Genomic DNA, 17,612 nt, shown 5'->3' on the forward strand with positions numbered 1-17,612 from the left:
ATAATGGTTTTCATGTTCTATTGAATTATATATATATATATATATATATATATATATATATATATATATATATTTATATATATAGGCTATTCTTTTCACTTCTTACCCACAGTCATGCGTGGTATTTGAGGCATTTTTTATTACACCTGCAAATTTTCACGTGTTATGGTTTATTCTACATATGATTCTAATTTTTTGCTAAATAATTTAGTTATAAAGCTTTTCTTTCAGGTCACCACCACCACCACCACCACCAAAAAAAAAATAAAAAAATAAAAAATATTGTTGTTATTAATGTAGACCATTATATGCTCGTAACCGGATGTATGTTGCCAAAAGTCGCGATTGAAGGGGACATGAATTGTCATCCGCGAAGACTACATCTGAAAGACAGGAACTGTACTACAAAGCATTATCTCACTTGAACACTACGCAAACATGGTCTTCTGACGGAAGATTCTTCACAATAACAAAAAAACGGATCCAAGAAACTGATCACTTCTCTCCGCGACATCGACTCTTTGTGAATCATCAATAAAGCTTCATTATCCCTGTTTTACAGTGACGTCTTTCTGTGAGTATCTAGGCACTGATTTTTTGGTCATTTCTAATGACAATGAGAATTCCTATTCTCAAAATTACACCTCTGATTGCAACTATTATGATTTTGAACAGTTTCGCGATTCAGCATCTATCAATGCGTCGATGAACAAGCTTAGCTTGATCCATTATAATGCCAGAAGTTTGAATAAGAATTTTGATAAACTTTATGAAGATTTACAGGTTCTTAAGTTCCCCTTTTCTATTACAGGAGTAACTGAGACATGGATGAGCAGTACATCAAATCATTTTTCTCTACAGGGTTATAATATGTTCCAAGCCAATCGTATTGAAGGCCGAGGTGGAGGAGTAGAATTATATGTGAGAGAAAATCTGTCTGTTCAAACTTTACAAAATGTAGAAATGTCTGTTGATGGCGTAGAATCTCTTTTCATTGAAACCACGGATGCGATTAAGAACAAGATAATAATTGGAATTATATATCGTAAACCTTCTTCGAATTTCGGTGATTTCATAAAATCCTTCGATCTAGTTTTGAGTTCATTGAATGCAATGTAGAAAGCGTGTTTTATTATGGGAGATTTGAATCTTGCTTTGATACATTATGACCAAAACAGCGTCATTCAGAATTACGTTGATATGCTTTTCTCAATGGGGTACTCCCCCCCCCCCCGTATGTAAACCAACCCGTGTATGTTCTAGTTCAGCCACTCTTATAGACAATATCTTTTACCAATTCTTCTGACCATCATTTCATTTCTGGTATCTTACTCTCTGATTTGAGTGATCATTATCCATTTTTTTTGTCTGTTTCTTCTTTAGCTATATGTTGAGTTCCAATAGTAAAAATCATAGTGTATTATCACGGAAAATAACACCTTTGTCATTATCATCACTGATGGGCAATTTATGGAAAGCTGACTGGTCAGATATCTTTGAGCTGACTGACGCCAATCTTGCCTATGAGTTGTTTTTTAACCGTTTTCTATTTATATTGAATGAACATATGCCGCTTAGAAAAGGGGGTTTTGTTGATAAAAGGATTAAAAAGCCCTGGATCACACGTGCAATACTGAAGTCAGTCAAGAAGAAAAACAGATTATTCAAATTGCATAAATTGAATCCAAACAACAGTAATGAATTATTTTATAAGCAATATCGTAATAAATTGAACTCTGTTATTCGACAAGCTAAAAGAAAATATTATTATGATGAATTTTATAAAAGTAAATTTGATTCAAAATGTGTGTGGAAATTCATTAACCGGACTCTGGGAAAAACTGATTGTAATCTGCCAGAAATTTTAGTACAAGGAAAAAATGTAATATGTGATCAAGTTTTAATAGCAAATATTTTCAATGAACATTTTGTTGATGTTGGTCCAAATTTGTCTCCTTCGATTGATACAACAGATACGTCTATGAGTTTTTCTGATTTTATCCGGTAATTTTGAACATTCTTTCTTTTTAAAACCGGTTTCTGAATCAGAAATATATGATATTGTTCAAAAAATTGATGTTAACGAGAGTGCTGGTTTTGATAACATACCTGCTTCCATTGTAAAATCAGTTATTACATTTGTCATTAAACCATGTGTACATAATTATATGCAATTTATCTCTCGAAACCGGTGTATTTCCGTCCAGTATGAAAACTGCTAAAGTTATCCCTGTGTTTAAGAAAGGAGACAAGAATGATTGTAATAACTACAGACCTATATCAGTACTACCGGTTTTTGCAAAAATATTGGAGAGAATAGCATTTGATAGGTTTGACACTTTTCTTAATCAGAATGATATTCTTTGTTCTAATCAGTATGGTTTCCGTTCTCAATATTCCACTGAGTTTGCTCTAAATCGATTTGTATGATCGGGTATTAAATCTTATAGATAAAAATAAGCATACAACTGCAATATTTATGGATTTATCGAAGGCCTTCGACACCTTTTCCCACTCAGTTTTACTATCCAAACTGCAATATTACGGGGTTCGTGGTATACCGGTCACAGCTCGTTATTCCGATTACTGCCATTAAAATAATGGCAATAATAGAAATAACCGGACAAAAAGACGACAGAAATATGCTCAGAGAACTCAACTAAACACAACTAAATGCCTAACCAAAATACTAATTAACGACAACAAAAATGTGTTTGAGTGTGTGTGTATATATTACGAGGAAAGGGATATCTAAAACCGAAGACTTGAAACCGGTGACCAAATAATGAATAAAACAATACATTACATTAAAAAAAAAGATATTGAGAATATAAATACAAATATATCAAATTACAACTTAAAAAATCTGGATCTCATATTTCATGTCATACATTATGGGTGTATCTACCTGTCAAGCCTCATAGGCTTTTACCGATACTGATTATAATGCATTCTGTTTGTTCTATTGTATTTGATCGCTGAAATACTTTTTAACATTTTTATACCTGTACAGATTGTGTATATATGTATGCAGTTGTTATCAGAGATGTATATCGTCAGTACGTGTGCCGGATGATATACTTTGATATTTTGGATTTCGTCGGTGTCCTGTGCGTGGCCTATGTAGGCCACGCAGGATTTTTGACGGATTTATTTTATTTTATTTCATATTATCCGATCTGTTATGGAAGGGTATCATTCTTAAGATTAAGTTACACAGGTACCGAAATATTTGGTGGTGGCAGCCTCGTGTATTCCGTTTTTTATGCTCAGTGTGATAATCTTTTTCACAAATTGTTTAACAATGTAGAGTTTGCTTTGTTTGATTAGTAATCATGATGAGCTGTAATGGAAATGTAAAATTGTGTTTCATGAGAGGTGAAATGTTGGAATTCATTGCTTAATGAAGTGTCAGATTATTGGCTGAATGCTCGAGTTTTACAAGATAGTATGTTATTTTACGTAGGGGCCTACGTTTAGCCTTTACGATGAATGTCTTGTGATGAGTGATTATATTTTTGTTTATTGTTTTATGTGTTTGTAATTATGTAAGAATTAAAAAAAAAAGAAAGAATTTCCAATTGGACAATACAGGTCGAAAATGAAATTGAATTTACCTGATTATCAAAATTCTGACTAGTTGATGAAGATGAAAATCTCCTTAAGACGTAACTTACCTCGTCATACGTCTCGGACCACGAGTCATATGCCTTTCTCACTTGGATTGTGTCCAAAGCAGGCATTTCCACACGCTTGGCTGACGGCGATATACATGTTGAAATAAATGCGCCCGTTTGCTCATACATTTTGAATCAATAACGTCTGCGCTCTTTCGTCTCTACTGAATTTGGAGTATAAATTTGGATATCTTATTTGTGACTGATCGCGCGAGAACTTTTCGAATGACGAACTCTCCTCTTGAGTTACACAGGAAGCAGTGAAAGACCAGGATCAACAGACAATGACAGTGACAGAACAGCAAGCCAGTTCGTAATTAGCTCATGTGCACATTGGTACAATTGACCTTTCTTTTCTCAGTTGGTTAGGCACTTCCCTCGTTTTCAGAGCAACATATTGCGTACCGGTAAGCTTGCCCGGCACAACAATTAATGGAATTCGTGTTAAAAAAAAAAAAAAATAAAAAAAATAAAAAATAATTCTTCCATATAGCGAGACCAGGTGATTAAAAATGGTCCTTTAAACAACCCTCGAGGGAAGCATCCATTTCGTTGTTTTGTATTGAACGCCAAATCCAGGCTTCCTGTCAGGTGGATGTATTGGCAAGTACCATTTAAAAGCATTGCATGAGTGATATATGACAGATGCTTTTCTCAGTGGATTTAAAACCATCATGCGTTTTGACCCAGTACGAATGACCTCTTTCTGTTCATGCAGAAAGTAGAACTACGAACTGGTTTTATAGACTTTCGACAACAGGTATGGTGTGCGAGTTTCCCTGAAGATTTTTCTCTTATATACAATTACTAGTGTCATAGGGGACTTTCCTCTGAATTTGGGGACTGAAAGTCCTCCCTGCGACTGGGATCTTTTCTATATAGTCAAAGGTTGACTTTCTCCAAATGCAGCAGATTGTTAGCAGACCATTCATTCAATCAACTCTTTCGACTTGTGCAACTCATGTGCCTCGAAATAAGTGGCCAATTACACAATATTCGTACAATATAACAATCAATGTTATTTATTATGCTGGTCTCAAAGTTGTGATGGTTTACAATAATAACATAAGTACAAACTTGAGTACAGATTTCCAATTTCGCTTGATCTTGAGCTTGGTTGCTCTGCCCGGTTGTTAATTCTAGAAGCTTCCTTGCTTGGTTGCTCTAGGCTGTCGACGATGCCCTGCCTGAAGTAGCGGGTCGTCTCCCCTTTCTGGTTGTTTCGTAGGCTTCCCAACTTCTGGTCCTCTCTGGAACCCCAAACTGTGGTCCTCTCTGGAACCCTAAACTTGGTCCTCACTGGAACCCTAAACGGTGGCTCTCTCCCTGGAACCCTAAATACCCTGTTAATTTAATAACATGATACGATACTTCCCTTATAGTAGAGCAGATAAGCCGAAAAATTGTGCAAAATTTGACTAAAGCATGAAACTTTCACCAGTGTTAGTACATGTTATAAGATTCATTTTAAGATCGGGAGGTAAGTCTGAATTGACCTCTGATGACCTCCAAAGGTCAGTGACCTCAAAATTTGATAAAAATAGATATTTTGCGTCATTGATGAATGTTAAAATGGTAATTATGTACTAAAAACTCATTTTTGTTACAGTGGAATTGTCTTCATGTTCCATAGAACCCTGACAGGTTTCTACCTTTGACCTCTGATGACCTCCGGAGGTCAATGACCTCAAAATATCAGAATTTGGATATTTGTCAATGATTAATGATAAACACGGTAATGATGCACTAAAACCATGTTTGTTTGTGTTTTTTTTTTCAGCGGAATTGCTTCAATGTTCCACCGATCCTTGACAGGTTTCTACACTTGACCTCTGATGACCTCCAGAGGTCAATGACCTCAAATTATCAGAATTTTGATATTTGGTGCAATTGGTTGATGATAAACATGATAACGATGTCTTAAAAATTCATTGTGTTACAACTGAATCGCTTTACTATTCCTCAGATCAAGGGAAATTATTTACATGTCTCTGCCTTTGACCAGTGACAGGTCAATGACCTCAAAATATCAGAATATTGATATTTGACGTATATTCAATGGTTAACTGTATACCTGGTGTGCAATCATGCATTATGCTATTAGCATTTAAATGTTACAATAGAAGTGTCTTCTCATACCACAGAACATTGATCATTACCCTGTGTATATCCAACTTTGACATCTAAGGACAATGTGAGGTCAGACTTTTAGAATATCAAAATCTGTGTAGGATTACAAATATTGATGTTTGGCTTCATTGGTTTAATCCTAAAAGTTCAATCATTTACAAATCACGCCTTGACGTTATAATCAAAGCATGTATGCATATTCCACAGAGCACTGGTTCATAGGAAAAGGTCTCAGGAATGTGAGCGGTCAATTACCTCAGAATGAAGCTTACGTGTCTTCAGTGATGGCAATGACCTCAAATACCGTATGTCCCCCAAAAAATTACAACGGGACCCTCTGCAATGATATCTTTAAAAATATCGAATCAATCTAAATACAAATTCAGGGTATGAAACTGTAACTCATTTCCCACATCTTACAGGAAACCCCATTCGATTTGCTTCAGTGGTCAAAGAGAAATGAGGAATTTTGTAGAGGATGTCAGGAATCTCTTCCCTCCAAGTTCTGTCTATTGTATTCACACACAAGATCATTGAAGTGCTAAACTTGGAAGAATCAGACTCATGACATGCTTTACAACAATCCACATTTCTCTGTGACCGCTTAACCAATCGAATGGGGTTTACTGCAAAATAGAGCTAAAATTTTATATTTTAAGACCCTGAAGTAGCATTTAGACAATTTAATCATAGTGGGTGTTATCAATGCGAAAATCTGATTGCATATTTTTTTTTTGGAACATACTGTATAATATTTATGTTTGGGTTAGTTATGCAGCCTACCTTGCATGAAATTATGTGCAACGTTATCGTATTTGCACTGGACAAAATTTGTACGCTTAAACATGGAAGGAGGGGAGAGGAGTACGAAGTACCATAGGCTATATTGTAGAAGGCTCTGTATCTCGCAAATTGCGCGGTATAAATCATACCCGTTTCACGTGAGATATGGTCCAAGTTCATTGAAGATACAGGGGCCGCGGAACCGGGGGGGGGGCTGGGGGCTGCAGCACCCCCCCCCCCGCACACTTTTGGATCGTGAAAAAAAAAAAGAAAGAAAGGGGAAAAATCGGGGGAAAAATCACAGTACCCGAATTTCTCACAAAAAGTGTGCTTCAGATCGCTTTATCTTGATTTTAAAAACGCAAAAGCTCCGTCGAGTGGGAGGGGGCATCCCCCTCCCACACCCTCCCCCTCTACCTCATTAGACTTTGTGAATACACACAGATGATGCACACGCGGAATAAGAGCTAAATGCCGTGATTTTGCTATTAACACTTTCCTGAAAAAAGTCCAAATCATTTCCATAAATATTTTTTTTTGGGGGGGGGGTGGGGGAGCTAGAAAAAAATCCAAGTATTGCACCAAAAGTTTCCACCAGATCGCTGAATTTCAGGTCTGAAAATGTAAAATCACCTTTGTGTGGGAGGAGAAATATCCCTTTTGTATATTATACACCCTCGTGAGCATGTCTTTTCTGTTTGATTGCTTAACTGCAGACAACGTTCATGAAATTCATAGTGACAATGAATTAATACAAGAAGTTTATTTAAATGCTACCACTTTATAGGCAAATTGTTCAATAATAATCCACATCAAAATATCCTGCTACCTTAAACAAGTGGGGCCGTTTCAAGTCGATTAAAGACGGAAAAACATGCATCAAATTGCACCATTTACAACATAAAAATGCAAAAAGTTCTCACCGTGCGAGGGGGAACACCCCCCCACCCCCTCCCCCCCCTCCCGTTCCCTCCGCTCGCTCGGGCTCGCTCGCTTCGCTCGCTCGCATGGTAACCACCGCCCTCCCAATATCACAAGATCATTATCCAGGCTAATTGGCAAATTGTTCAATAATAATCCACATCAAAATATCCTGCTACCTTAAAAAAGTGGGGCGGTTTCAAGTCAATAAAAGACGCAAAAAGATGCATCAAATTGCACCATTTACAACATCAAAATGCAAAAAGTTCTCCCCGTGGGAGGGGGGAACAGGCCCCTCCCACACCCTTCCCCCCCCCCCCCCTCCTTCCCTCCGCTCGCTCGGGCTCGGTCGCTTGGCTCCCTCGCAAAGGAACCGCCGCCCTCCCAAGATCACACGATCATTATCCAAGCTACGCCGGTGATACACCCCCCCCCCCCCCCCCGGCTGCGCAGCCTCCCAAACTGAAAAAATGTTCCGCGGCCCCTGAGATATACCCATGTACAATTGTACTTGTATGCTTGTATGTGCCGTGGCGAGTGCGTAATAATGATTTCGAATGAAGCACAGCAGTTTCTGTTACACACTAATGCCTCTGTTAGACCATTGCGTACATTGCTATGTTTTATACCGCTTTGCAGGTTGCAGCCGCACCTAGCAATACGTATAGCTGATTTCATCTTCCGTTTGCGTCTACCGCAGCCAAAGTCAAAACTGTAATGTACTTTAGTGCTACCTGTGCGGTTGGCGTCCGTTTATGGCGGGCTAGATACGACAGAATTCGACACAACCTATGGCGGGCTAGATACGACAGAATTCGACACAACCATACAACTATACAGCCATGGAATGGATGTCAGGTTTTAGCCAATCAGAACTCAAGAAACCGTACAACTATGCAACTGTGCAACTATGCAACTGTGCAACTGTACAGCCCTAGAATGCCTGTATGGTTGTCACTCGTACGGGCCGAAGTGCCATTAACCGAACAACCATACGGCCCTGCATCATTACGGCTGTTGGGTTTTAAACTATACAGCCATTCATCCCTGCAGCATGAATGAACAAGGCAATTACCATTCCTCCGGGCGGCAAATGGACGAATGGTTGTATGGTTTCACTCTCTCCCACTCTCTCCCTCTCTCTTTCGAAGAATCTGTTCTATAAAATGTCATCCATCGTTTGACCACTTTGAGTACTGGAGCATTGCCTTTCCCTCTGCACGTAATTAGCCTTGGGGCTCTGCTAACCCCTAAAATCCCCTGACATATTTATCATACCGTTGGTGCAATGGTCTCCATTCCTTTCCACATCAAGGGTTCATGACCTGCCCTCATAAGGCAGGTGTGGATGTATACTCAGGGAGGTGCTGGGAATGAGTGAAAAAATACAACAATTCGTCCATTTGCCGCGCGGAGGAATGGTTGTCTTGTTCATTCATGCTGCAGGGATGAATGGCTGTATAGTTTAAAACAATCCAGCTTGATTGGCTAAAACCCTACAGCCGTCGCTCAGCATGAATAGATTAATGGATGTCTATTAATCGCATCCTGAATGGTTAAAACCCAACAGCCGTTCCCTCACTAATGCATGTGTGCACGAGTTATTGCATTCTGGTGTGCTAAAACCCTACAGTCGTTCCTACACTCATGTATTTATGTATGTCTTTCGTATCTAGCCCGCCATAGAAGCTCTGTTGGAGTGTACTTGATTCCTCGTTCAGAAGATGACAGAGATAGTCTGAGTAAAGAAGATAGGTGACATTTGCTGGTCTGGACCTGGGTTAGGGTTGATATCTCCATCCTGCAGTATCTCAATCTGAAAAGAAGCACTGTTCTGGCTATAGGAGATCCTACACTTCAAAAAATGCTTTCTGATGAAAGGCTGACGAACAAAAGGAAGGAATGCTGAGCGTCAGGTCCATTCATCCTCACATAAAGACACAAAGCAAGCACCAGGCACAGCTGAAGAAGTCCCATCGTGTCCAAGTTCAGGTTCAGTGAATAGAGTGGGTATACAGTTGTACATGTAGCAGTGCATTACATTATAGGCAACTACTTACAGTGTATGGGAGACCATGCCTTCTTGCCTTGGCTGAAAAAGGCTAAGTTGCAAAGGAAAAATGATACTGGTATAATAAGTGACCAAAATCATCAAACACTCCACACACAAAAATAATGGTCTAGTAATATCTAGATCACTGGTATAACAAGATAACAATGATGTAAAAATGTCAAGTATGTGCTAAACCAGAATAAACTAGAGAAGCACTCTGAGAGCGCAGACCTCCGCCAAGCATGCAGCTCATTTCAACCACTGATCTTGTTCTTCCATAGAGATATCAGTGATTTCCACCCATACGTAGTTATAGACCGTTTCAATTTCGATGGCCTATTCACCTACCGCCGCTGGCGGCGCTATAATGGCCGCCATAACTGGGGGCCAACCACCGAACTAAAACATAGTGGAATGCGTGTCCCTATTCCCAACATACACGAGACCGTGCAGCCAAATTACCGTGTTGCGTCGCCATCTTGTTCGGGCAATTTTTCCTTATATGGAGTGCACGCTTTGGCGCGGTCAGACTGGGCCACTGGTACGCGCGCAAGCAAGAGTACGCCGTCCAGTGGCTAGTGATTATGACGTAACAATGCACGTTTGTACATGACAATGGTCAATTGCGCTTCGGAGACACAGCCCGCACTCCATATAAGGAAAAATTGCCCGAACAAAATGGCGGTGGTAGCAAGTTTTGGTGGCTGCGTATTTCATGGGTGAACACGCATTCCACTATGTTTTAGTTCGGTGGGGCCAACGGGGGGCGTTTTTTTTTTTTTAAGACGGCACAGATTGGGGCATGGCGCGTGTTAAACCTATGGGAAAAACGTTGGGTTAGGGTTTTTGGTTATGGTTAGGGTTAGGGTTAGGGTCAGGGTTTGGGTTAGGGTTAGGGTTAGGGTTAGGGTTAGGGTTTGATGGTTAGGGTTAGGATTAGGATTAGGGTTAGGTTTAGGGATAGGGTCCCCGATAGATTTTTAGTTTCCCCAATCTGTGCCGTCTAAAAAAAAAACACGCCAACGGGGGCTTCCAGCGACCTAGCTACCCAGCGAGTTACACTTGCAGCTAGCAGCCTAGCGTACCCATCGCGCATAGTTAGCCGGGTGCGGCCGCATGCGCCGCCGGCGGCCGCTGCATCGGGGACCGCCGCGCTAAAATTGTGATTGTTTACTCAATGTGGAAAAGTAATTCAGCGACATTTATTGCCTTTCTTTTGGACAAAATAATTGAGTAATTCAAACATATCGATCTAGAATGAAAGCTCTTCAAAGGAAGGTCCAGAAAAAAAAAAACCCACATGCATGTATTGTGCAGTTGTTTGGTGCACAAATAAAGCCGTAAAGGGAAGCTGCACGTCAGTGTGTGAAATTCAGACACTACTGACGCATGATGAATAATTATATACACTTAGGTGAAATAAAGCGGAATAAAAAATGCACAGATTTTCGAAACAAACTTTGGCCTATCCGTACTATAATCTCTATTTAAATAGGCTATCACTGCATATTCGTAAAATAAAGTTGTTCATTGTAGAAGACAAGTTCAGATCAAAGATTTTGAGAATTCACTGATTTTTTTTTTTTTTTTTTTTTAATGCTTGGTGCAATACTTACCAAACACTTCCTGGCTATACTAGTTTCTATTATGACAAACATTTTAAAGCCTACACTACAGCTAAATGAATGTTTCAAATTGTGTAAAAAAGATTCTTATAATTCTTATAATTTTTTTCAAATTCTTATAATTTTAAAAAAAAATCTTATAATTTTTATACTTCTTCACTAAGCGTTCAGGGTCAAATTGACCATATTCAATTCTGGCCTGGAACTCTGAATTTGAATTAATGAAGAGATACATATAAATATTAATCTGCCATGAATGGTGGCAAATATCCGTTCCTTATCATAATTCATATCAAGAAAGTTTGATTTGAAAATCACTTTTGCACAAATTGTAGATTATAATTTTAGGCGTTAGCGCGATGTTAAAAAGTAATGATTAGACCTTAAACAGAAGAAGTTTTGGTTGTTGGCATCAGGCGAAGTAAATTAATTTCTTTAGTTTATACGGCTTAGAAACGCCTAGATTTGCCTTCAGTTTGGTTACAAAGTTAGTTAGACTTGCCGGAAGCTAGTGACAACCGAAAATGATATAGGATGTATCTGAGATTCTAGAAGTCAATAGGTCTAGACGGGTTAGATCTAGTCTGGACTGTTGCCTAGAATTCTAGACAAGATCTAAAAAACGTTAGACAGACTCTACCCCTCTGGTCCGAGAAAAGGCAAACCTTAAAACGGTTTAAGTTAACTTGTTGCTACGATAGCGCCATATATAGCTCAAGATTCTGATCCATTATTTGTATAATATCAGTTAACTTCTCAACAGTCTAAATTAGGCTTACTATCTAGACGTCTACCTGCGCCTAGCCAGTTCTCCCAAGGTGTTTTTAATGCTCTTATAATCCTCTCTGTATAGATCTATATGGGGCTTACACGCGAGTACCCAAGTCAAGGGACATGGAGTCTACAAACACTCACAGATCGTACCGGATATTTACCTTGAAATTCAAGTTTTGGCTACATCCATAATGACATCTACCCATTCGCTCATAGTCGGTATAGGTTGTTTAATTTTATATTTAAAATGTAGACTCTAGTTGTCTCAAAGCCAGATGCGTCGATCGCTACATGTACCAGCGCCAGAGATAGCTAGCTGGCCGGCTGGCGCCGGGTGGTAAAAGCACTGGCTGCCGTTGGCACCCTTGCCAAGCACGCACGGCGCTTGCCGACCCGGCCTGGTTGGCCCCCAGTTATGGCGTCGCCTTAAGAGGGCGCACTTCCATGAACAGTCACTTGAATCGGTCTAGAGAATCAAGGTCTTATTTGCAACGTTTCAGTTTTACTTGTGTGCATGCAGTGTAAAGTATGTGGCTTCTATAATACATTGATATTTTGTAATGCTTGTATTGCCTCAAACCAAAGAATTAGTAGGCAGGTAGTAGTCTTTCATACCAGACTTTAGAAAGAAGATAGAAACATCACGTCAGGGATGCTATTATATTTTCTGTGCTGTAGATACTGTAAAACAAGGAATGTTTACCTGCATTTTAATTTTGCGAATTTCGCGAGAGCCAGGATTCGTGAAGTCAAAATGCACACGAAAGTTCTTGTCTACACTATATGCATTGAATGCCAGTGGCAATTTGCAAATACGTTGTATTTCATGCAGCTCATTTCCACCACTGATCTTGTTCTTCCATAGAGATATCAGTGATTTCCACCCATACATACTTATAGCTGCATTGTGTGCTGAGAGTCGCCCGATTTCCCCAATTATAGAAGCCTTTGTTACGTCATAAACCCTCAGCTGCACGGCGCGCCTCGCCCTAGCAGAAACTAGAGCACGCACATTAGTGCGCGCATGCAAACATCAAATACGCGCAACTTGAACTCCCAAGTTTATTGACCCTACCTACCAAAATATCAAAAATCCTTCATAAATTCCCCCTAAATTCTCGGATCACTACCAAAAGTTAATCATTTGTTACTTGTGTCATTCTCAACCTTTCCTGCAAGTTTCATCCAATCCGCTAACTACTTTTCGAGTTATTTTGCACACGGACAAACGAACAAACGAACGAACACACAAACCAACGGTAATGAAAACATAACCTCCTCTCTTGGCGGAGGTAACAACAAAATATAGAAAATAGGAGTTCTGTGGAGAGCTGCACAATGCGCGCTAATCCATTGTCCCGCAACTATGTATTATGTTGCGGGAAAATGTGGGCGAGATGACTAATGGGGAGTCTGCAGGATGGTGGTAGAGCGGGAATTATGCCCGCCCCAAGTCAGTCAGACCGCAACGTCCTGAAAAGCCTTCGCATTTATCGTACGCGTATGCATGGACCTCGCGGACATGAATACGTAATGAGCTGGGAGACCACATTTTTAGAGTGTCTGTAAATCTAAACGACATTATCAATCTTCATGATTTATACATCGATAAAAAGCTGAAGAAATGTACTTTGATGAGATTTGACCACTTAAAAGGTTATGACATATAAAATATACTGAACAAGGAAATTATAAAACACAAAATTTGCATATTTTTCATTTTTCTTAAGGGGTACATTAGACCAACGAAATTAAGGTGGACCAAAATGGGAGAGGTATAAAATGAAAGAGGAAATATCATTCTATAAAAACATAATGACTTTATGTGGACTGATCCTATGAACGGGTCAGGTTGGCGAATAAACCATTGCGTTGTACAGTTAATTTTTGACGAGATTTCAGTTTGCCGCGAATACGCGTTTCTGATTGGTTAATTCCATCTGAGTGGAGAGTTGAACGAACCTCGCGGAATGTCAGTGAACGTGTACTCTACATAACAGTAATACACTGTGTGTAGATGACAGTGTAGGACCCTATGGTGTGTGTGTGTGTGTGCGCGCACACAATGTATGTATACGCGCTCAGGTTCCAGCTGAGACAAAGATCTCCACGTAAACAACAAGAACAACACTCCACTCTGATCGACAGCTCAACTTTGGCTTGAACTTTGTTTGCACAACTAGATAGAGAAGCGTGCATTAATAAATAGCATACAAATCAATAATAAAAGATCTAGCACTAAGTTTGCGCATATGAGTTCTTTGGGGCTCTCTATTTGGTATTAGAATAATTATTCCTTATTTATCCACTGTATACATCGCTGAGTAATTTATCTAATGATACCCTAGGAGCGCATGATCATTCATGTATCTCAAATTGCCACACTATGATTTTTACTCGACGAGACTTTCAATTTTCGTTTGTTTCTAAGGGAGGGACCAATTCAGTTCTTACTGTGCTATTATAACAAGTATATCTAAAACGTTGACCATCATTCATTTGTTGATTCAACCTATGAACGGGTCGGGTTGGCAATAAATAGAAAGCCTTGTTCTAATTTGTCTCTGGGTCGTTTGGAAAATATCGATATAATGCAGAGATATGAATAATGGTATCATAAGCTCATTTTGTAGAATGTAAGCATTAAAAGGTGTGATTTATTTCAAATATTCACAAACCATGTCAATTAGTCACGGATAGTAGATCTTCATGTCGTCAATAAGTGAATCTCGTAGACCATGCACTTTGTCTCTGAATTATCTCGCAAAATCTCGGGTGCTGAGAAGGACATGCGCAAAAACCTGCGCGTACGATAAATTATTGATTTGAGCTCATTAACAGCAGCGTTGCGGTCTGACTGAAGTAGACAGATTTTCGGCAATGAAATATAGCTAGTTATAAGGTAAAAATTCACGCAATTCACCATCACGATGAGAGAGGTATACAACATGGATGTTAAATGGAAGAGCGTGTTTCCGGGCGAACTGCTAGTTTATTCACAGATACTTTTCGTTGACACACGTACATGATCGACATGAGTTGTTATAGAACTTGTCTAACTGCACGACACGAAGAGCCCTAGATTCAAGAAGTCCCTTGCTGAAGAAGGGCCTATGTTCAACGTTTACGATGAATGTCTTGTGATGTGTGATTATAATATTTGTTCAATGTTCTCTGTGTTTATGTGTAAGACTTGGAAAAAAAATTCCAAATGGACAATACACATCGAAAATGAAGTTGAAATCTAATTAATTATCAAAAATCTGACTAGATGATGAAGATGAAAATCTCCTTTAGACGCAGCTTACCTCGTCATACGTCTCTGACCACGAGTCGTACGCCTTTTGCACTTGGATTATGTCCAAAGCAGGCATTTCCACATGCTTGGCTGACGGCGATACACATGTTGAAACAAATGCTCCCGTTTGCTCATACATTTTGAATAACGTCTGCGCTCTCTCGTCTCTACTGAATCTGGAGTATAAATTTTGATATTTTATTTGTGACTGATCGCGCGAGAACTTTCCGAATGACGAACTTACAATCGTGGCGAGTGGTTTGTGCGGCACGGAGACGAACGCAACATGCGCAGCCTCCCCCCATTCTGTATGGCGGGCCATCGTGTTCAAAAGTCGCACAATCGATACGTACCCGCAAACAATACGTATCCAAAATGCAAGAGATATGTATCCCAATTTGACCAATCAGATGCCTCACAGAACAGATACGTATCCCTTTATCATCTGATACGTATCGAGAATAATGAGATACGTATCTCTCTATGCTTGTAATACGTAACTCATATTCTCCATACGTATCGATACGTACTCGATACGTATCACACTCTTTGGGATACGTATACTCTCTTCTTGATGATACGTATCTTATATTCACGATACGTATTGAATTATACGAGATACGTATACTTTCCTTTGTGATACGTATCTCTTTGTCCTCGATACGTATCTCACTGTTTGGCAGTGCAATATTACTGTCCAATCAAAACCTGCGTTTCACAGTACTGATTCTCGCAGCCAGTAACCCTCGATAATCGCGCTGTTTGCTCCTAAAATGACCGCAGTTGAGCTCCAAGGTGTACTACGTCCGTCTATGTGTACTGCGTGCGCTTCTTTACTCTTTGTCATTACTGGTATTGATGGCAATACACTCTGCATTGATATTTTTCCATAGAGAACAGGGTTTGTATAATATCAAAATGCTGAAGGGCTTCGCCTCGTATCAGTACAATGCAGTATATGCAAAACACACGTCCTCTACGGTCATAAAGGGTAAGAATAGAGTTGCTGGAATTCTTTATGGTATGATAATGTATTATTACTGATAATAGCGTTTTTCCTACTTCACATCTCACAGTTGGTCATGTGTGTGTGTGTGTATGTGTGTGTGCCTGCGGGCGTGTGGGTGTACTATTACAGACAGAGGAACTGGGAAAATCAAAACAGTTTACGCTCCTGCGAGCTTATGTGGTTTTCCCTTAATCTTAAGTTTTATATGAACTTAAACAATTTAAATCATGTCTATGTATAGCGCAACCTGTTGGGGGAGCAAGGTTGTTATAAATAATTAAATAAATGAATAGATAGATGGATAGATAGATGAATAAATAAATAAATAAATAAATAAATGAATAAATAAAAACGTATTCATATAAGGAAATATCAATGGCTACGCTGGATATATCTCAGGTATGCATAATCATGTACGGCTTACGTGATACTACACACTGTAGTACTTCTATCCTTATTCAGGCAGTTTTGTTTTGTTTTGTTTTTTACGTGATTGAGCAAGCGACTATCAAAACAGTTTCATGGAACAAGAGAGAAAATTAATTTGAATGTTCTTTGTCAAAAATTTTGTCGGTTCCATTTGTCCGAGCTCTTTATCGTTTTGGCAAGTATACGAGACTGTTCACATGTTTCGACACATCACTGAACAAGACATGAATGATTTGGGTTCCAATAAGTCTAAAATGAACTTATTAAAGGATATCTCTGATGAACAACATGATGGTCTAACTGACTTTGCAATTATCAGATTATAAGTACAATATTGTTTCTGAAAACTGCTCTTCTGTGCATTGCCAGAGGCTACCTCCTAGACAATACAATTAATGGCACAATGTGTAAAAACATATAACATCTTTAATAATTTCTTTCCCCTTCGCTTGTTAAGGAGGCTGGAAACCTCAGTCATGTCAATGAAGCTGAAATCCGGAAGGAATTAGATCTACATATAATTTATGATGAAGCACAGGGTTACGACCAAACTTCACAGAAGGCGTCAGATCACTAATGCAACCCAAACAAAAAGTTGCGAACCATTGTTGCTCTAAGCAACAGCTAATTACAATATACAAGCGTCAATATTTTAAAAAGTCGACTTGGACAAATATTCCACAAAAAAGTGTGCACCACTAACAGTTTTTGTCTTTTGTTAATGTTTACATCTGAAATTGAAAAATCTCCCTTGTGTGGTACTAGTACATGGGCGTCACCGGGGAGGGGGGGGGGGGGTGCGTTGGGTGCGAACGCACCCTCCTTCAGACCCTAAAAAAAAAAAAAAAAAAAAAAAAAAACACAACTTCAGTCTGCGAGCGACCTCAACGTCGGACCCTAAATAATAATTATT

The 17,612-nt window shown here is 39.2% G+C and overlaps 1 protein-coding gene across 1 annotated transcript in view; it reads right to left on the minus strand.

The window, feature by feature from the left end:
* LOC140227265 (methyltransferase-like protein 27) overlaps positions 1–15,475 on the minus strand; it is a 29,644-nt gene extending 14,169 nt beyond the window's left edge. Inside the window, exon 1 of the mRNA XM_072307689.1 lies at positions 15,272–15,475. Within this exon, the coding sequence (XP_072163790.1) occupies positions 15,272–15,400 (129 nt within the window). The 5' untranslated portion in view covers positions 15,401–15,475. The remainder of the gene's footprint in view (positions 1–15,271) is intronic.
* Between the last annotated feature and the right edge of the window lie 2,137 nt (positions 15,476–17,612).

The sequence above is a fragment of the Diadema setosum genome, chromosome 4 (genome assembly GCF_964275005.1).
Source record: "Diadema setosum chromosome 4, eeDiaSeto1, whole genome shotgun sequence".
Taxonomy (NCBI): domain Eukaryota; kingdom Metazoa; phylum Echinodermata; class Echinoidea; order Diadematoida; family Diadematidae; genus Diadema; species Diadema setosum.